Consider the following 20,364-nt stretch of genomic DNA (forward strand, 5'->3'; position numbering starts at 1 on the left):
AGATGGTGGGAACAGAAGGGTGGAGAGAAGGAAGAGTCCAGCTAACGGTCAGGCTCTTGCTGCCCCGGGCAGACAGCGTGCCTGGTGGGGTCTCTACTTGGTTGTGTTCTGAAACGCAGACGCACACCCTGTTTTCTTGGTTCTCCCTGCCGGCTGACCCCGAGCGAGCCTTCCAGGGTTTCAGGGGAGAGAGGAAGACCTCTTGCTGTCCAACGGGAAGAGGAGGACGCTCAGAGAGCCTGAGCATCTAGAAAATGGCTCTAAAGTGGACAGAGCGGAATCTGTCAAGGTAAGAGCAAGACCAGCCGAAACGTGCCCAAGCAGGCAGAGGCTGCTTGGGCCACCAAGGGAGGGAAGGGGAAGCCCACCCAGGGCCCTGCAGACCCTGGCACGCAGCCCCCCTGCCCCTGTCTCCTCAGGCCCAGCTGTGCAGCCTGCACACCTGCACAGCAGGCAGAACAGAGCCGCCATCCAGCTAAGGCGAGTGGGAAGAGTTAAGTGAGAGCCAGGCTGCAGAGTGTGACCGCAAGAGAAGGAAAAGGGCCAACAGATCAGCCGAGACCCGGGGTCTCATCCCCTTGGTCCCTGACGGCAGCTGGGCAGGAAGTGCTCGGAAACAGGAACCCCCAGTTTCCAGGCGGGGGGGGGGGGCACCGGCTTGGTTTTGATTCTAAGTCTCCGGGCCCTCTAAACCGCATGCCTGGCGGGTGTCCAGGTGAGGGCAGGTGTTCAGGTGAGAGATCAGATTCAGGGGGGCCACGCCGGATGGTGTGGTGTGGGCAGCCGGCCTGGGCGCGGGGAAGGCCCCTGCCAGGCCACGCGGCCCACCCTCCCGAGGCGCGGGGCTGCTGTGCTTGTCAGCGCGGGGGCCAGGCGCCGCGTCACCCCATCCCTTCTCACTCAGACCACCTCCACCGCACAGGGAAGAAACGGAGGTGGCTAGAGTCCCCCGCTGGTCATCCCCCACCAGGACGGGGGCTCAGAGATAGCACACGGGGTGGGCTTGCCTTGCATGTGACTGACTCTGGCTCAGTCTCCAGCACTGCGTGTGGTCCCCAGATCCCTGCCAGGAGTGATCCCTGAGCACTGCTGGGTGTGGCACAAATACACACACACATACACACACTGACACTCACACACACTCACACATACACACACACACTGACACTCTCACACACACACGCAACATACACTCACACACTCACACATACACATACACTCACACATATACAACCACACGCAACACATACTCACATACTTACACACACTGACATACACACACTGACACAAACTTACATGCAACACATACTCTAACACACATTCTAACACACATTCACATACTCACATATACACTCACACATACACACAAATGCTCACACACACTCACTCACACATATACACGCACACTCTCACACATTCTTGCATACTCACACACACATTCACACAAACTCTCACACACTCCAACTCACACTCACACGGCCCTTTGTCACTGGAGCTCCTTCAGAGCTCTCGGGCAGAGGGAGAGGCCAGGCCGTGACAGGCCAGCCTGAGCAGAGGCTCCCCTGCAGGGAGAGAGGGAGCATGCCACACTCAGACATACAGACAGCCCCGTCACCCCACTCCCCTGCCCCCCAACACCATTTTGCCCTAAAAGTATTTCTCCAAGCTGGAGGCAAATCAGGCCTCCGTGCTAGAGACAGCAGCTTCCCTCGTCTGAGGAGAGGCAGAGACTTCTTGCTGCCTTCTTGGGTGGCCGCAGCCCTGCATCTCCTCCTCAGGACCACCCAGGGCCTGGTGGGGCCACATGAGTCTGCCCAGACCCGGCTCCTGGGAACCTCAAGTCTCTCCTGCCCCTTGCGTGGTGGGGGCGGTGCTCTGCAGACCTTCGCCCTGTGGGGGGCTCTGACCCTGGCCTACTCCAAGCACTTCTGGGGGTGTCTCTTGTTAATCTGACTTTGTCTAATCTGGGAATCTGCCCTGGAGGTGCCTTCGCCAGCCCCGAGTGAGGGGCCTGGTGGGGGAGGGGTGGCTCCTGCAGTTGCCCGCAGCCTCCCTTCCCTGCAGCCCCAGGGGAAGGCGCCAGGGACCCGATCCTGCTGTCTGGCCCCAGGACAAGCCCCTTTTGATGTTTTCTAGGGCCACCCCAGGAGGTTACTGGCTCTGAACTCAGGATTCACTCCTGGCGGTGTGAGATCAAACCCGGCCAGCCAGCCGCGTGGCATGCAGGGCCAAGGCCTTCTTGGGCGCCCTAGGGGTGTGCAGCTTCCAGGGGACCGAGATCAAACCCCCCCTGGCCCCAGGCTCTCTGAGGTCCTGCTGTCAGGGTGGCAGACCCTCTGGGGCCTCCCTTGCTCCCTCTCTTCTCGGCCCACTCCCAAGCCCCGTGGATGGCTGGGGAGGGGGAGCGGCACCCTCAGGAGGAGGAGGGGGGCCCCCCCTCACTCACCGGGGTCAGTTTTCCGGATCTCACTGTATACGGTCTCCGTGCCCTTGGCTTCCAGACCTGGAAAGGGACGGGGCACAGGTCAGGGGCAGGAAGACGTCTGGACTCCTCGGGCAGTGCTCCCCGCCACAAGCCCACCCAGAGTGCCCCTCTGAGGCCTCGTGAGCCCTCGCCTGGGCCTTTGGGACCTTGTTCGATCTTTATCACACTCAGCTTTGAAGTCTGGGGTCAAAGAGCACTGTAGGTGGGGGCCCCCAGCTGCAGACTGAAGGCTGTTCCCCGTTTCTGTGTGCTGTGTTGAACTGCGCTTTAGCCCCTCCCCGGAGACTCGGCTGAGGTCTCTGCTCCCGTAGCCTGAAGTCTGGGCTGAGCTGAGCACTGTCTGGGGGGAACAGCCGGCCCCAGGAGCTGGTCATAAGCAAGGTGCTTGGGGTCACCACCAGTGGACCCCTCCACAGCTTCCTGGCCCTGGGGTCTATCTACGGGTGCTCCAGGGGACTCTTTTGTTTGATTTGGGGCCCCACCCAGCAATACTCAGCACTCCGGGCAGTGCTCGGGGACCAATTAGGCTGCCAGGAAATAAACCCGGGACAGCCCTACACAAGGAAAGTGCCTTAACCCTTTGACATCTCTGTAGTTTCTCCTGGAAAGATTCTTTTGTTCACTTCCTTGTTTTTTGGGCCACACCCAGCAGTGCTCAGGGCTTACTCCTGACTCTGTGCTCAGGAATCACCCCTGGTGGTCTCAGAGAACCACACTCGGTGCTGGGGATCACACCCAGGGTGGCTGCGTGCAAGGCAAGTGCCCTCGCTGCCGTCCTGTTGCAGGGGGTTCTCACGCGCTGACCACGTGGTGCTCCACCGGGCGAAGCCCTTTCATCGGTGTCTTTCACACCGGGAGGCTCTCAGCTCTGCCCAGCGCCCCCCCGGCCTCCTACTGCAGGGGGCTGCACAGTGCCGGGGATGATCTCAGGGCCTCGGGCCGGCTAAGCATGTGCTCCCCCTGGAGCCACTCCCCCAGCCTCTGCTCTAGACCCTTCCAAAGCAGCGGATGAGATGAGCAGCCCTGGGTGCAGAGTCCACCCCACAGAGAGCCTTGGACTGAGCAACACTGACCAGTGGCAGGCCCAGCTGCTCGTCTGAAGTTAATGCAGATGCACAGGGTGTTCGGACACGCACGTATACGTTGTCAACATGGGCTGCATGCACACACGTGCAGTGCAAACACACGAGCATCATGCAATGAGTACACACATGCAAGGCATGGATGCATAGCACACACACATCCATACACATGCAGTGTAAACACATGTGCATTAGGTACTGAGTACACACGTGCAGGGCATGGATGCATAGCACACACACATCCATACACATGCAGTGTAAACACATGTGCATTAGGTACTGAGTACACACATGCAGGGCATGGATGCATAGCAGACACACAAGCATGGGCGCGCACACACACACACTCACACAGACACACACACACACACACACACACACACACACACACACACACACACACACACACACACACACACCCCATACTCCCCACCGACACCCCTCAGGAAGCAGGACAGAGACCCCAACCCTGGCTGGGGTTTCCTGCGTGAACTGTTGCCAACCCTCACCCATGGGAAGGGGCTGTTGCCCTGTGGCCAGCAGATGCTTAGGGCATCGGGCAGATGCTTCCTGCTGCCACAGTCAGTGCCCGTGACCTCTCTGGGCAGAGACTGGGACACACCGGGACCCAAACTGCTGAGGAGTAGGCCTCGGCTCGGCCCAGAGACACCCTCTGTCATCCCGACCTGCACACACGCCCCGTGTCACCTGCACGGCCCCTCCCTCCTGGTTTTCCAGCCCGGGAGAGCTTTGCTCCATGTCAGGGGTGCAGCCCTGCCTCATGTCCCTCCACCGCTGCACCCCTTCCCTCTCTGGGCCCTGGACTTCCCCACATTCTGGGGACACACCCATAGCACAATGACACACTGGCGTGCATGCTGTCTCTTGATGTGCCTTCTGGGGGACAGTGCCTGAGGCCCGTGTCCCCCTGTCCCAGGCCACCTGGAGCCACCTGGGAAGAGTTGACCATGGCAGGAGATGACCAGGTCCCTGCACATGTCTGTCTCACCCCCTCAGGGTCAGACAGCAGGAGAGCCCGGGATGGGGTGCCCGGCTTCCGGGGCGCCATGCGGTGCCGACACCACCTGAGCCCAGGGCAGGATCTGTTTGTCCATCTCCAGGCTGGGCATGAGGCCCTCCGTGGGGACCCGCCCTGCACTCTGCTCCCTCTGCGCACCAGGTTTCTAACCACTGAGGGAAATTCCAGGGATGCCCCTAGCTCCTTGGGGGGTGAGGGGGGACTGACCACACCCCCATGGCAGGTCTGGACCATCGGGTCACTCAGTACCATCCCAGCATGGAGATCAAAGAAGGGTGAGCAGGACTCTGCCCCGCATGGGGGGGTCCCGAGCCCTGGGGCATATTGGCATGTAGACAGCTCGTCTTCTGACCCAGCCCCCTGTGAAGGCCGGTGGGACCCCGTTCCCCTCCTAACTGCCATCAGCCAGGCTGCAGGGGCCCCTGCTCTTGGCTGAGCCGCTGGGCATGCAGAGGCCTTCTGGCACTCACAGCCGCCCCGCTCTGGCCCGAGGCTGCCCCGGTGACTGAGCAGGCCCGAGGCCGTTTGTCCAAGTGTCAGCCTGTTTCCGGCCGGGCTCACTTCTGGCTTCTGTTTTCCTCTGTTAAGGGCGGACGCCGCGGCGTCGACGTCATGGGGTTTTCCCAGCGATGAGCCACCCAGCAAACTCGCCGCAGCCAGAACTTTACAAGTTCCTTCCTGCCCCTCCAGCCCCGAGCGGCCACTTGGGCAAGCGGCCAGTCGGGTCGGTCAGCACCGCTCAGCGTCCCGCCCCTGCTCCCCCCCCCCCCCCCCCACTGTGGTCTGGCTTAGCAGGGACCAGCTCAATGATCTCCTCTCCGACCTCAAACCCGCAAAACCCTTCCTCACTGAGGGATCCATCCAGAGAAAACGGGGTCAGGCCTGCCCTCCCCCGTTCCTCAGCTGCCAGGGACACTGGGTACAGAAACCCCAATCGGAATCCTCTAGAAACTCTCCCTTTCTTCCCAGCTCCACCCAGCAGACAAGGAGAGCAGCCCTCCCCCTTTCCCCTGGTCCTCTCCCCGTCAGGCCCTCCGCACCTTCACGGCACAGTGGGGAGGCTCCTACCACACAGACCTTCCCAAGGGGCTGGCTGCGGACCCTTTCTAAGACCCCCGGGATTTCTGCCTCCTGAGTCTGCCCTTTCCAAGGCACCAGCCCAGCGGGACCTGAGCCCAGAGCCCAGGAAGCCTGAGGAGAGCTGGGCGGGGGACGAGGGGAACGGGACACCCATCTCTGGGCGTGCCGCCCTCCGGTGATGCTTGAGCTTCCTTCCGAGGAAGCAACCCTGAGCTCTGCATGGCCCACAATGCCCAGGGGTGGTGGCGGGGGGCTCAGGCGGGCTGGGGGAAGGCTGGGGAGCACCCCACGGTCTCATCTGCTCAGAGCACCACCCCCGTGCTCTCCCCTCTGGGACCTTTCCATCCTGACCCACTGACCAGAGCAGCCCAACAGGCTTCTCACCCCAGCCCCCCGCCCCCACCCCCACCTCAGGGGCACACATGCAATTGTCCTGACAAGATGCACAGGACTGGGGAAATGGCTCGATGCACAGGACTGGGGAAATGGCTCAAGGGTCAGGGCACATGCTCCACACGTGCTGCAGTGTCTGGGCTCCACCCCTGTTCCACATGGTCCCCGGAGCACAGAGCTGAGAGGAGCCCTGAGCACTGTCTGACATGGTCCTCCCCCACCCAATAAAAATAATTAAAAAAAATAATAATAAAATCATAAAAATAAAAGGAAAGGGGGAAAATGAGTGATTGTGTCTGTCTGGCCCTAACTCGATGGTTCAGAGTGGAGGACGGTCTAGCACCTCCACAATGGTGTCTGATCACAAGCTGCATTGTTGTCCCCTCATTAGAATCTGTCACTTCCCTGCAAAGAGGTTGGCAAGGACCCCTAACCCAGTGAGATGACGGCACATGGACGGGGCTTCAGCATTGACAGAGCCCGTGGACGCCACATGGATGGGGGGCTTCTGCGCTGCCCCAGCTCCTGGTCAGGGGGCAAACCACTTGCATTTCACACACAGGCTATCTGGGAGCACGGTTTCAAGGACTGCCTGGATTTGGACAAGGGTGTAGCCCCCGAGATACAGGGGCATTATCCTCAGAAAGTCCCCCAGTGGCTTGGCCGAGAGATAGTACAGTGGGCAGGGCATTTGCTTTGCATGTGGCTGACCAGGGTTTGATCCCTGATACCACATATGGTCCCCTGAGCACCACCAGGCATGATCCCTGAGCACAGAGCTAGGAATAAGCCCCGAGCATCATTGGATGTGAACCAAAAACAATAAACAATAATTAAAAAGTCAAATTCCCCAATGGACACCCTTCCCCTACGAACACGCTTCCCAGCTCTGAGCGCGGAGCTCTGGGTTCGTGAAACCATTTCCCATCGCCCGAGTGGGCAGACAATAATGCATGACTTTTCACACTGTGGGGAATGTGGGCTCGTGGCTCCAGCCCGCAGCACATCCAAAGCGTCTTCTGCTGGCCACCTCCCTAATGGGCCAGTGGGGTGACCAGCAGACTCTGGGCCCTGGGCACAGCACACCCCACCCTGGCGCCTCCCCCGAGCAGGGCCCAGCATGGCACGTTTACCTCGGTGAGGCTCGGGGGAGGCCACCTCCACCTCCGTGTACTCCACGTCCAAGGTCAGCGGCTCTGCTCAAAAGAACAACAGCGCCCCAGAGTCAGACGAACTCTGTGTCGGGGCTGCCCCTGAGATTCCGTTCAAGAGATGACAGGATTCTTGGGGCTGGAGCGATAGCACAGTGGGTAGGGCGTTTGCCTTGCACACGGCCAACCCGGGTTCGAATCTCAACATCCCATATGGTCCCCTGAGCACCGCCAGGGGTAATTCCTGAGTGAAGAGCCAGGAGTAACCCCTGTGCATTGCCGGGTATGACCCAAAAAGCAAGAAAGAAAGGAAGGAAGAAAGGAAGGAAGGAAGGAAGGAAGGAAGGAAGGAAGGAAGGAAGGAAGGAAAGGAAGGAAGAAAGAAAGAAAGAAAGAAAGAAAGAAAGAAAGAAAGAAAGAAAGAAAGAAAGAAAGAAAGAAAGAAAGAAAGAAAGAAAGAAAGAAAGAAAGAAAGAAAGAAAGAAAGAAAGAAAGAAAGAAAGAAAGAAAGAAAGAAAGAAAGAGAAAGAAGGAAGGAAGGAAGGAAGGAAGGAAGGAAGGAAGGAAGGAAGGAAGGAAAGAAAGGAAGAAAGAAAGAAAGAAAGAAAGAAAGAAAGGAGGAAAGAAGGAAAGAAAGAAAGAAGGAAAGAAAGAAAGAAAGAAAGAAAGAAAGAAAGAAAGAAAGAAAGAAAGAAAGAAAGAAAGAAAGAAAGAAAGAAAGAAAGAAAGAAAAAAGGAGATGACAGGGTTTCAAGGTTTGGGGGGGCCCAACCACACGTATTTCACATCCTTGTAAGTAGGTGAAAATCCCGAGAGAAAGAGAGAGAGAGAGAGAGAGAGAGGAGAGAAGAGAGAGAGAGAGAGAGAGAGAGAGAGAGAGAGAGAGAGAGAGAGAGCGAGCACGGAACCCACTGGCTGCCGAGAGCAGGAAGGGATCAAGGAGCCCAGCTTTCTCATGTTCTTCTTATACTATGTGTTTCCTTGTTCTTAAAGAGTGATCAGACAGTGTCTGTGAGTCATGGGTGAAATATAAAGAATAAAAGTGCCACAGGTATAACTGTCCCCATTCCTCCTGCCTTTGATATCCCTGTGTACTTCTCTCCCCATAACGCTTGCCCCAGCTTTGAGCTAGAAAAGACACAGAACAAGTAAGATGACTTTCAATGATGCGATTTAAAAAAAACGCCTCTGCCTTACTCTCCTGGAAAGGAGATCCTGCTACAATATTTCCCAGTGGAAATCAGAAGCTCTTTTTAAAAATATTTTTGTGGGGGAGAGGCAGTGGCAGCCACATCGTTTTTTTAGCGACACACCCCAGTATGGACACAAGGTGGGGCCTTCACAAGGTAAGAAGGCCTGGTCATCTCCGTTTTTGTGTCATTGGGTGACTCAGTGACATCGTGAGAGCTAAAGAGTTTCAGTTCTCCTCCTCAGGGTCTTTCCTTAGGTTAGGATTTCTGATTAAAAAAAAAAAATAAAGAAAACTTAAAGAGATAATTACCTTTATTTTCATTTATTGATTTCACTGCATGGTTTCCCACGTCGTCATTGTAACCTAGTTGAAAATGATAATTAGGATGCATGGCAATGAAAATTCTGCATACTTTGTCTAACTTTATAAAACTTGAGCGCCACGAACTAAGTGAACCCGCGAATTCAAGCTGAGTGAACCCGTGAGATCAACCTTGTGTTTTTTTTTCTCACATTGGCAGATGCCCATTACCCCACGATCTCTTTCAACAAGTTCACTGGAGATAAAACTTGGTTCTAAAGGGGAGGGCCAGCAACCCAGACATGAGGAAAACAGCAAACGACCCCTTGGGGCTGAGAGATGGGTCCAGGAGAACATGGTCTCAGAGCACTGAAGTTTCTCCAGTTTGCCATATCCGTGGGCGAATATTAAAATATATATATATCTTTTTTTAGTTTTTTATTTTTTTGCTTTTTGGGTCACACCCGGCGATGCACAGGGGTTACTCCTGGCTCTGCACTCAGGAATTACTCCTGGCGGTGCTCAGGGGACCATATTGGGTCCTGGGGATCGAACCCAGATCAGATGTGCACAAGGAAAATGCCCTACCCACTGTACTATCGCTCCAGCCCCGCAAAATCTCTTTTTCTAAATCAGGGTTTTTTTTCTATTTTTAAAATGACAATGAATTCCTACAAATGTTCCTGCAGAACAATAGCTTTTCACAATACTTTGAACCAATTACTTTTGTGACTATCAAAATGTATTTAGAAATGGAAGTAATCGGTGTGGAGATCGTATACTAAGACATAGTGTATTTCTGGCATTTTGGACATTTGGAGGAAATCCTACTTTAATAAAAATCGATCTCAGCATTCGATGAAAAGCATTTAGCTACGCATGGAGAATCCAAAAACAATGATCAGAACCCGTTTTGTATCACAAATAGGTATTTTCTCTCTAGCACTGTATCACTCTCGGGCAAACATTCACCCAGCGGTGCTCAGGGCTTACTCCTGGCTCAGTGCTCAGGGATCACTCCTGGTGATAGTCAGGGAACCGCATAAGGTGCTAGAGCTGGAACCTGGGTCAGCTGTCGTGCAAGGCAAGGGCCTGTGCGCTGTATTATCTCTCTGGCCCCACACTTTTTCTTTTAAAGATTAGGACTCAGTAGACTCTGTGAATTGCTTGAGTTGTGTTTTTAGGATTCACAGTTTCCTTCCCAAAGCAATAGCTAAAGTGCCATCCCTAGGCAAGTCTCTAGGACGAGGGTCAACCCTGGATAGACCGACTGTCCCAGAAGCTGCTCATAGATTAGGTCTGTCCCTGTCGTGGCCAAAGAGCTCCTACCAACATCCCCTCCCAGGGAAAACCACTGAAGACGTGGGAGGGAAAGAGAAAAAGATGATTCGAATTGCTCCACTCCGGAGACCTTTTATTCTCAAGCACATCCTGGGAAAGCCGGAGCCAAAACATTCCTTATTGTGTGGACACGGGTTACAGAACCCAAACATAGGGAGGACGGCTTATTCCCGTATTCGCAGATAAAAGAAGAAAATTGCCCACAGTCTGGGCCACAGAAGACGGTCTTTGTGCGACGCTGGCACACCCTGCTCTGGGAAGCAGCCAGCACCCCTGCTCAGGGGGAGGATTTGCTTGGAAAACGAGCGGTTTTCTTAGAGCCTCACAGGGACTGAGGGCTGGGGTGGGGAAAGGAGGGTGCCCTGTGCCAGGTCTGGCAGGCAGGAGGCCTCGGGTCCCGGGATTGGCTGCCCAGTCCTGAGACCTGAGATGAACCCCATAAACAGCAGGTGTTCCTTTATTGCACCCCTGTATTGCACCATGGCTGGCGCTGCCGCAGGGAGCTAGACTGGCCTCCTGTGGCGGCAAGTCTGAAATGAAGCTGAGTCCCGCGGTTTCACTAGTGCCTTGATGTGCCTTGATGTCTGGTCGTGACAAAGGGAGAGTGATGACACTTGGGAGTGATGACACTTGAGCTTGGAAAGTAAACAGCCGCCAGCTCTGTAGTTATCTCCCACCTTTCAGAGAGAAGACTCTTTCTTTCTTTCTTTTTCTTTCTTTCTTTCTTTCTTTCTTTCTTTCTTTCTTTCTTTCTTTCTTTCTTTCTTTCTTTCTTTCTTTTCTTTCTTTCTTTCTTTCTTTCTTTCTTTCTTTCTTTCTTTCTTTCTTTCTTTCTTTCTTTCTTTCTTTCTTTCTTTCTTTCTTTCTTTCTTTCTTTCTTTCTTTTAAATTCTTTTGGGGTCACACCTGGCAGTGCTCAGGGGTTCCTCCTGGCTCTGCACTCAGGATTTACTCCTGGCGGTGCTCAGGGGGACCATATGGGATATCGGGGATCGAACCCAGGTTGGCCGTGTGCAAGGCAAGCTCTCTCCCCACTGGACTATTGTTCTGGCCCAGGACTCTTGTCTTTCTTCTCAAGTTTTGGTTGGGCTGGTTAGCTCACCAGCCAGAGACTGGCATGATCAAGTGCCCCTGCTTAAAAGCCAGGTTTCCCCCTGCAGCTGGGGGAAACAGACTGTCTGTGGGAGGGGGCGGAGTGGGGCGCGAGAGGGCAGAGACTGAAATCTTGACGCACCATAGTGTCTGTTGGCTTCAGCTCCGGGGTCCGACATTAGCTTTTCGTTGTTGGAGTTCAGAAGTGGGACTGCTGGCCTGGAAACGAAATTAAAGACAAAAGCTTTAGGCGGCTACGACATTCTGAGGGTCTAACTCCGAAATGAGGAAAATGTCAATCTCTTGTTTGGAAAACAAATCTTCTTTTCATCTCTAGGATCATTAAACAAAAACGTTTTCCTGTTAAAAGGAGCACATAGATACCCAGAGCCTTCATTATACCTAACCCCCAACTCCTTAAAACACTCTTAGTGCCACTGTGTTAGCACAGCGGGTAGGGCGTTTGCCTTGCATGCGACCGACCTGGGTTCGATTCCCACGTCTCTCTCGGAGAGCTGGGAAAACTACCGAGAGTATCTCGCCCGCATGGCAGAGCCTGGCAAGCTCCCCATGGCATATTTGATATGCCAAAAACAGTAACAATGGAGACATTACTGGTGCCTCGTTGAGCAAATCGATGAACAATGGGAGGACAGTGTTACAGTGCTATATTTGGGGGTTCAAGAACAGTCAAAAACTGCCCACCCAGGGCTGGAGCGAGAGCACAGCGGGTAGGGTGTTTGCCTTGCACGCAGCCTACCCGGGTTCGATCTCCAGCATCCCATATGGTCCCCCGAGTACCACCAGGAGTAATTCCTGAGTGCAAAGCCAGGAGTAACCCCTGAGCATCGCTAGTTGTAACCCAAAATGAAAAAGAATTTGCCCACCTATCTTTTTAAGGCCAACTCTAATTTGCAAAGTCAGCAAACTATAAAAGAAGAAATTCTGTCTATTATCATTATGATTTCATAAGGAAAAAGGATTCATGATTTTAAACTATGGGATAGACACAACCTCAGAATAAAATCATTCAGCACTGACACACACCTTGCACTCCTCACATCCAACTATCCTTCTGAGTTTTCTAGTGCCACTGAAAGCTTTCTGTGACCATCAGTCCCTATAGACAAGTCTACCCATGCCCAGTTCCAAGCCCACTCACCTGGACATCTCCACCGGCATCTGCTTGGCTTTGAAGGAGAAAGAGAAAATCCAAGGTCAGTCTAGAGCAATCCCATCCAAACCAGATACCCTCGTTCAACTATTTTTTTTTTCAGTAATTGAATGCCCATTCAATCTTCGAGAAAAGAAAGCCAAGTCTATTCCCACTTAAGACAAACAAAGCAGGTCTAATGTCGAAAATTTTGCATCACTTCCCCCAAAATATGGTATTTTAGCTGCTTTAGCTAAGAGTGATTTTTCTTAGTGAATGGGATGAAGACAATGGTACAGGAACCACCTTTGCCAGATGAATGAGCAATTATCCCTGTGATTCAAGACCATTGCACAAAAGCTAGCTCTGTCCCGCTCCTGTGAAATCCAAGCTGGCCTGAGACCCCAGTCAGGGCAAGGCTCAGGAAGGGATTTTTCTGGAGCCCCTTTCCCCAGTGGGATTGGTACTTTCCTGCCGGGCACAGAGTCAAGGGTCCCTCCCCTTCCCCTCCACTCCCTCTGATCCCGGGTCAATATCCCCCCTCAAAAATATTTGCAGAAATCTAGAAAGATAGGCCAGGGGTAAGGGGCTTGCATGTGGTCCTCTGAGCACTGCCAGGAGTAAGCCCTGAGCACTGCTGGGTGTGACCCACACAAACAACCCAGAACACAGTATTGCCCCTTCCTCCTGGCTGGCTGATTTCTGGGAGTCAGTGGGTGACCCTGGTTTTCCTCCCACAGTCCGGCAAACCCCACGCACAGGGCAGACACATGCCACAAGCGGCAGGCCGATCTGGGCGGCCTTGGTAGGTGGCACCCCTCCTCCTCCCTGCCCCTGTCCCCCACTGCAGGATAGGGGTGTGGTCAAATGCACAGAGACTCTCGGCTCCGTGGACCCACACACAGATGCACTGCTCCCCGCAAAATCCGTCTCTTCTGGGGTGCCTAGGTCAGTCTAGGCACAGGCAATGCTCCGAACCCAAAGGGAACAGCTTGGATGAAGGTGATTCTTGAGGAGGGAGGCCTCTGTCCAGCATCTCCCTGGTCCCCCCCCTGCCCCCACCCCTGCACACCGCCCCCAGCTGCTCACCCTTGGCCTTCCGCAGGACGTAGCACTTGGCTGCGAAGATCAGGGCGGCAATGATGGCTGCTATGATGACCACAGCGATGAGGCCTTTCTTCCACGGGGCGAAAAAGACTGCAGCGACCCAGAGAGAGGGAGTCACACAGCGTCAGTGCAGATTTGGCTTGGGACTTTTGGGGGTAGCCCAGGCACTCAAACCCGGGGCCTGTGCCAGTGAACCACCTCCCAGGGCCCCGGCTTTGGTGTTAAAGGCCCAGAGGACTGCGTGGGTCTGCGGGGCTGCTTCAGCCCTCCTGCGTGTCTGGGAAACAGCCCTGTCCCCTCAGAAAAGGGCTCCCCTCACCAGCTTTCCTTCTGCTTGACCCAGGCCCCTGGGCCACGGGCACCACACATGCCCCTCTGCCCCCTAATTCCAAGGTGGAATACGGGTTAGAAATGCTTTGGTGCTTTCTAACAAGCCGGTCCCCTTCCTAGACCTCAACTGAATGGGTTTCTGTCACCAGCCACCCAAGCTACTGAGCCACGGTGCTCTCGGAGCCGTCCCGGGAGCGGCTAAGCTCTCACCCACGTAGGCACGGGCCTGCCTGCCCGCCCTGCCCGGTGGGCCCCTGCCTCACCTCGGACGGTCAGGGCGTTGCTCCGGGGGGCAAGAGTGGGGAGGTTAGCTCTGTTGTAGGCGATGCAGTGGTACTGGCCCTCTTGCTCCTTGCTGGCCTCCGCCTTGCGCCAAACAGCCTGCGTGTGGTTGGAGAAGGTTTGGTAGAAGGGCTTGCTCTCCTCCCCTCGGTAGAACTTGTAGGTGATGGGGCCAGACGCCTCGTTCACGGAGCACTGCAGCTCAATGGACTTCCCCGACTCCACCACCTCGTTGAGCAGGAAGGAGAGCTTGACCTCGTCCACGGGGGCTGGGAAGCAGGAAAGGATTAGGATTAGCAAAGGGGGGGAGCAGGGCACAGGAAGCCCCATGCATGGCCACTGCTCACAGGTGGCCCCCTCCTTTGTGGGTACTCAGATGGTGTGTGTGTGTGTGTGTGCATGTGTGTGTGCATGCGTGCATGTGTGTATGCATGTGCATGTGTGTGTGCACGTGTATGCACGTGTGTGCGCACGTGTGTGTGAGATTTTTCCTTCTCCTCCCCTCTCCTCCCCTCCTCTCCTTTTCTCCTTTCTTTTTCTCTCTTTTGTTTGTTTTTGTTTTCTTTCCTTTGTCTCTTTCTCTCCTTCCTTCTCTCTCCTTCCCTTTCTTTCTTTCTTTCTTTCTTTCTTTCTTTCTTTCTTTCTTTCTTTCTTTCTTTCTTTCTTTCTTTCTTTCTTTCTTTCTTTCTTTCTTTCTTTCTTTCTTATCTCTCTTATCCTTCATTTCTTTCTTCTTCTTTGTTTTTTTTTAGTTTTTGGGCCACACCCAGCACTGCTCAGGGGTCACTCCTGACTCTGTGCTCAGGAATCACTTCTGGTGGTGCTTGGGACCCATATGGGATGCTGGGGATTGAACCCAGGTCAGTTGTATACAAGGCAAATGCCCTCCCTGCTGTGCTATTGCTCCGCCCCCTCCTTCCTGCTTTCTTTCTTCCTCTTCCTTTTGTTTTCCTTTCTTCCTATAGCACTAGGTGCTTCCTATGTGCTGAAGTGAACCAGAAGACTATAGTTTCTTAGACCACCATTAATCCAGCAGGAATCTCCTCGTGTCCATTATGGCACATGTAGATAAGCAGCTATGACACAAGGAAGGAGGAAGATGAGGGAGCCTCACTGAGCTTTTATAAACTGACAAGAATCTCTCAGAGATGCAGGGTGGCACCGAGGACTCCACGCCAGGGCCAGTGGAGAGAAGAGCGCTCCAAGCGCCAACGGAGTCCAAACACACACACCGTGAGCACCTTCTGACGTCACGAGCCCTCCCTCTTACTCACGTGAGGCTCTGAAGCGGGATGATGGGGCCATACGCACAGTCCTGCTCCCTCCCAGGCCCTTCCACCTGGATCTGTCCTGCTCAGTTTCGCTCTCAGTCACAGACAAGGCACAAGTACCTGCCACCTCTCTGGGCCACGCAATGCCCGGGGAACCCCAAGCCTTGGAGTTGAGCCTGCAGGACCCTTTCCCCAGGCCGGACACTCACCTATCACCTTGACCTGCAGGACCTCGCTGGCCATTTCCGTGTGGGAGTGGCAGTTGTCAGCGATGCACTGGTATGCCACGTTTTTCGTCGGCTTGTCTTTGAAGATGGCGGGTTTGTTGGAGTCCTTGTACTGCGTCTCCAAAAGACTGCCGGCTTTCAGAAGCTGGTAGGAAATGGGCGAGGTCCCATTGACAGACTGACAACTGATTTGTATGGTTTGTCCTTTAATGACCTCGGAGCTGGAATCGTGGAAAATCCTGGGTTTGGAGAGCATTTCTGGAACGACAGAGAGAGGCCGTCTGAGTTGTGTGGAAGACAACACATCTAGACCAGTGACATCTTTTCTTTTTTTTTCTTTTGCTTTTTGGGTCACACCTGGCAACGCACAGGGGTTACTCCTGGCTCTGCACTCAGGAATTACTCCTGGTGGTGCTCAGGGGACCATATGGGATGCTGGGAACCGAACCTGGGTCGGCTGCATGCAAGGCAAACGCCCTACCTGCTGTACTACTGCTCCAGCCCGGAGATACTTTTTCTAAACTTGTTTGCTTGGTTTGTTTTTTCCTGTTTGGGGAGTGGGGGGCGTGGACACGTCCTGAGCTGCTCAGGGATCACTCCTGGTGGTGCTCAAGGACATACGCAGTGACCGGGATCAGAGCCTGGTTGTCTGTCTTATATTCCAGCCCCTCCTCCAAATTCTGGCACCCCGACCTGCCCTACCCTTCCAGGAACTCACGTTCTCATACTCCTACCTGGCGGTCAGGTCGGAGTGTGCATGTTGCATGTGTGCATGTGTGCACGTGTGGTGATGGGGAGTACAGGAGAGCATCCAGAGTGAAGCCCAGGTCAGAGAAACATCGTATTCCCCACAGACAGTCATTAATTTTCATATCTCACATGCACCAACACGTACAGCCCAGTCTTTGTACTGAGAAACACAGGGAAAACTTTTAATCGAAAGGTCAGTGGGGCCAGGAGAAATGGCACAGAGGCAAGGCCTTTTCTGCGCATGCACCTGTTGTCATCTCCCATATGACAGTGGTCCCCTAGCACCACCCAGGAGCAATACCTCCTCTGCCATAGCCAGGAGCAGTCCCTGAGCACCGCTGGGTGTGACTCCGAGACCACCCCCACCCCTGTCAATAGTAACAAGTATCCAAACATTTATAAATGTGCACTGGAGCACTGGAGCACTGTCGTCCAGTTGTTCATCGATTTGCTCAAGCGGACACCAGTAACATCTCCATTGTGAGACTTGTGACTGTTTTTGGCATATCAAATATACCACGGGTAGCTTGCCAGGCTCTGCCATGTGGGCGGGATACTCTCGGTAGCTTGCCAGGCTCTCCGAGAGAGATGGAGGAATCGAACACAGGTCAACCTCATGGGAGGCAAATGCCTTACCCACTGTGCTATCACTCCAGTCTATTATGAACTATGTTTATAAAATAAAATTTATTAAAAAAAAGTGAAAAAAAAGAGGCAGGAAGGAAGGGAAGCAAGGGAGTGAAGAGAGGGAAGGAGGGAAGGAGGAAATGAGGAGAAAAGGAAAGAGTGAGGCAGGTAAAAAAATAAATAATACTCAAATGTAAAATTGCAACTATGAAGAATTTAAGCTATCACCTCCAAAAGTGAAGCTTTAAAATTTGTATCCATTCCTTTGTGAATTACCAAAATTATTTGATGTTCTTAATTTGCTGTGTCCCGTTATTCATCGATTTGCTCAAGCGGGGTACCAGTAATGTCTCCATTGTGAGACTTATTGCTACTGTTGTAACAACTTACAACATTTTAGTTATAAGATATATAATTACCTTGAGAGTTTTTGTATTACTTAGCAGAGCCTACACCATAGTACATCTAGCTTGGCCTGCTCAACCCCTTAGCATGTACTCCTGACAATTTCCCATGACGCTGTTGCTGCTGGCAAAACACTTTGAAACTTAGTGCTCTGTGGTAAGCTCTGACAGGTGCCCAACCACAGTATGATGGGTTCTGGCAGAGCAGCGCTAGGATTCCAGTCTAAGACAAAAGCTTGAACATTTGGAAAAAAGAGCAATAGATTTTATTTCTTTTTCAGACAAGCTTAATAACTGGCATTCTATAATGCATGTCTGCATTACCATATTTGGAAATATTTCAAGGAAACATGAGGATAAAAATAATCCAGAAGAAGGGGGGCTGGAGTGATAGCACAGTGGGTAGGGCATTTGCCTTGCATGCAGCTGACCCAGGTTCGATTCCCAGCATCCCATATGGTCCCCCCAGCACCGCCAGGAGTAATTCCTGAGTGCATGAGCCAGGAGTAATCCCTGTACAACACCGGGTGTGACCCAAATAGAAAAAAAAAAATCCAGGGGCTGAGGACGTAGCTCAGTGATGAAACACATGGATGGGCCTTAGTCTGATCCCTATAACAATAATTCAAACTTTTGATACATGTTCTTATAATAGTAACACACAAGGAAAGGAAAAATGACAAGTTCTGCATCATACAACACTTGCAAAGCAAGTGTCATAACCCCTATGCTATCACTCCAGCCCTAACAAGTATTTCAGATTGAAAAAAGATTCCAAAATCGGCTTTTTAAAAAATATTGTATTTTAGTCATTGCTGTTAATGATTGGAATTTATGCATACAACATCCCAACCTCAGGTACAAGACTCTCCCTCCGCCAGAGTCTCAGGGTTCCCTCCAGGGAACCACCCCTCCCCATCTCCTTGAAGTGAGAAGCTCAACTCTGTAGATCAGTTCTCAGGTTCTATTGCCTTTGCCCATTTGTTGTTCAATCCAGGCCAATCTTACCAAATATCATAGTAATAATAAGTAGTAGTGTTGGATTATTTTTATATCATTTGTATTGGCTATCACTCCAATAGCACAAATGGAGCGATAGCACAGCGGGTAGGGTGTTTGCCTTGCACATGGCCAACCCGGGTTCTATTCCTCCGTCCCTCTCGGAGAGCCTGGCAAGCTACCGAGAGTATCCTGCCTGCAAGGCAGAGCCTGGCAAGCTACTGGTAGCATATTCGATATGCCAACAACAGTAGCAATAAGTCTCACAATGGAGACATTACTGGTACCCGCTTGAGCAAATCGATGAATAACGGGACACAGTGTTACAGTGCTTGTATTGTACATCAGTGATGTTACTTTTATAGAATACATCATACCTTTTGCTTTACATTATGCTGCCCATCCAAAAGACAGTTTTTGACAGTCTGTATAAATATATTTGTATATTATAATATACATGGGCTGGAGCGATAGCACAGTGGTTGGGCGTTCGCCTTTCACTTGGCCAACCCGAGTTCGATTCCTCCGCCCCTCTCGGAGAGCCCGGCAAGCTACGGAGAGTATCGAGCCTGCACGGCAGAGCCTGGCAAGTACCTGTGCGTGTTGGATATGCCAAAAACAGTAACAATAAGTCTCTCAATGAGAGACATTACTGGTGCCCGCTCGAACAAATCGATGAGCAACGGGATGACAGTGATGATTATAATATACATATTATATATTAAATATCATACATATAAATATATAATATATTTTTAGGGCCCTCGCTGGCACCAGGACTAAACCCAGTGGTACTTAGGGGTCTGTGTGACGCCGTTGATCAAACCCAGGCCCTCACACATGCCTCGCATGTGTTATAGGATTTTAAGCTGTGTGCATGCCCAGGGGGATAGAATTTATTTATTTATTTTACTTATTTATTGGTTTTGGACCACATGTGGCAATACTCGGGGCTTACTCCTGGCTCTGCACTTAGGGATCACTCCTGATGGGGCTCAGGGGACCATATGTGGGACCATGGGTCAAACTTGGGCCAGCTGCATGAAAGGCAACTGCCTTACCCACTGTGCTATCACTCCACATCCCTAAACAGATTATAATTTAATTTAAAACAAATTCTCAGGGCCCTGGTCTGTGTCTCCTGCTGGCAAAGTGCCTGTTTCCACTAAGGAAGCGTTATCCCTTCACTGAGCAGGAATTCTAAGGCAGTATTCCTCAATCACTAAGCCACGATTGAGGAGGTAGCTTATTCCTAGAGCTTATATGTTTATTTGTGGGGTTTGGGTCCCATCTGGCAGTGCTCAGGGCTTAGTCCTGACTCTACACTCAGGGATCACTTTTGGCAGGGCTTGGGGGACCATATGGGGTGCAGGGTGTTGAACCCTGGTTTGCTACGTGCAAAGCAAATACCCAACCCACTGTACTATGGCTCCAGCACCGTATTCCTATAGCTCATGAAGCAAAATGATTCCCCCCAGAGCACGGAAAGTGTGAGTGTCTAATCACGCCCCTTCGTTTCTTGCAGTTCTCCTTTCTAGTTCTGTAACTGGAGAGTCGATGCTAATCTCATTTGAGAACAGACTCCTGGTGGGATAAGCCCTGACCAGAGGCTAACTGGGAGGACAGTGACTGAACAGGGACAGTGATTACATGACCAGAGTCCCCGCCGTCCTTTTTTTAATTTTTTTTTTTTTTTACTTTTTGTGTCACACCCGGCGATGCACAGGGGTCACTCCTGGCTCATGCACTCAGGAATCACCCCTGGCAGTGCTCAGGGGACCATATGGGATGCTGGGATTTGAACCCGGGTCGGCCGCATGCAAGGCAAATGCCCTACCTGCTGTGCTATCACTCCAGCCCCCCGTCCCATCCTTTAGATGCTCTGTGAGGAAATGTTTCCCAGGCTCTCGGGGTCCCAGACTCACAACCTATGCATGGGAGTCCTCGGCTTTCTCACGGCGCCAACACAGCGATCGCAAACTGGAGCTTCTGTGTAAAGTCTGGCGTTGACCAGGCCACACTGGAGCACACGGCCCCACCAAGCCGAGTTTGCCCAGAG

The 20,364-nt window shown here is 52.7% G+C and overlaps 1 protein-coding gene across 2 annotated transcripts in view; it reads right to left on the minus strand.

The window, feature by feature from the left end:
* PECAM1 (platelet and endothelial cell adhesion molecule 1) overlaps positions 1–20,364 on the minus strand; it is a 51,703-nt gene that overhangs the window by 12,827 nt on the left and 18,512 nt on the right. Inside the window, exons 7-14 of one of the 2 annotated variants that reach the window (XM_055131332.1) lie at positions 15,508–15,783; positions 14,009–14,296; positions 13,398–13,505; positions 12,318–12,345; positions 11,298–11,374; positions 8,732–8,785; positions 7,213–7,275; positions 2,447–2,503 (exon numbers count right to left, since the gene is read on the minus strand). In XM_055131332.1, the coding sequence (XP_054987307.1) occupies positions 2,447–2,503; positions 7,213–7,275; positions 8,732–8,785; positions 11,298–11,374; positions 12,318–12,345; positions 13,398–13,505; positions 14,009–14,296; positions 15,508–15,783 (951 nt within the window). The remainder of the gene's footprint in view (positions 1–2,446; positions 2,504–7,212; positions 7,276–8,731; positions 8,786–11,297; positions 11,375–12,317; positions 12,346–13,397; positions 13,506–14,008; positions 14,297–15,507; positions 15,784–20,364) is intronic. The other variant, XM_055131333.1, reaches the window with a different exon arrangement.

The sequence above is a fragment of the Sorex araneus genome, chromosome 3, assembly GCF_027595985.1.
Source record: "Sorex araneus isolate mSorAra2 chromosome 3, mSorAra2.pri, whole genome shotgun sequence".
Taxonomy (NCBI): domain Eukaryota; kingdom Metazoa; phylum Chordata; class Mammalia; order Eulipotyphla; family Soricidae; genus Sorex; species Sorex araneus.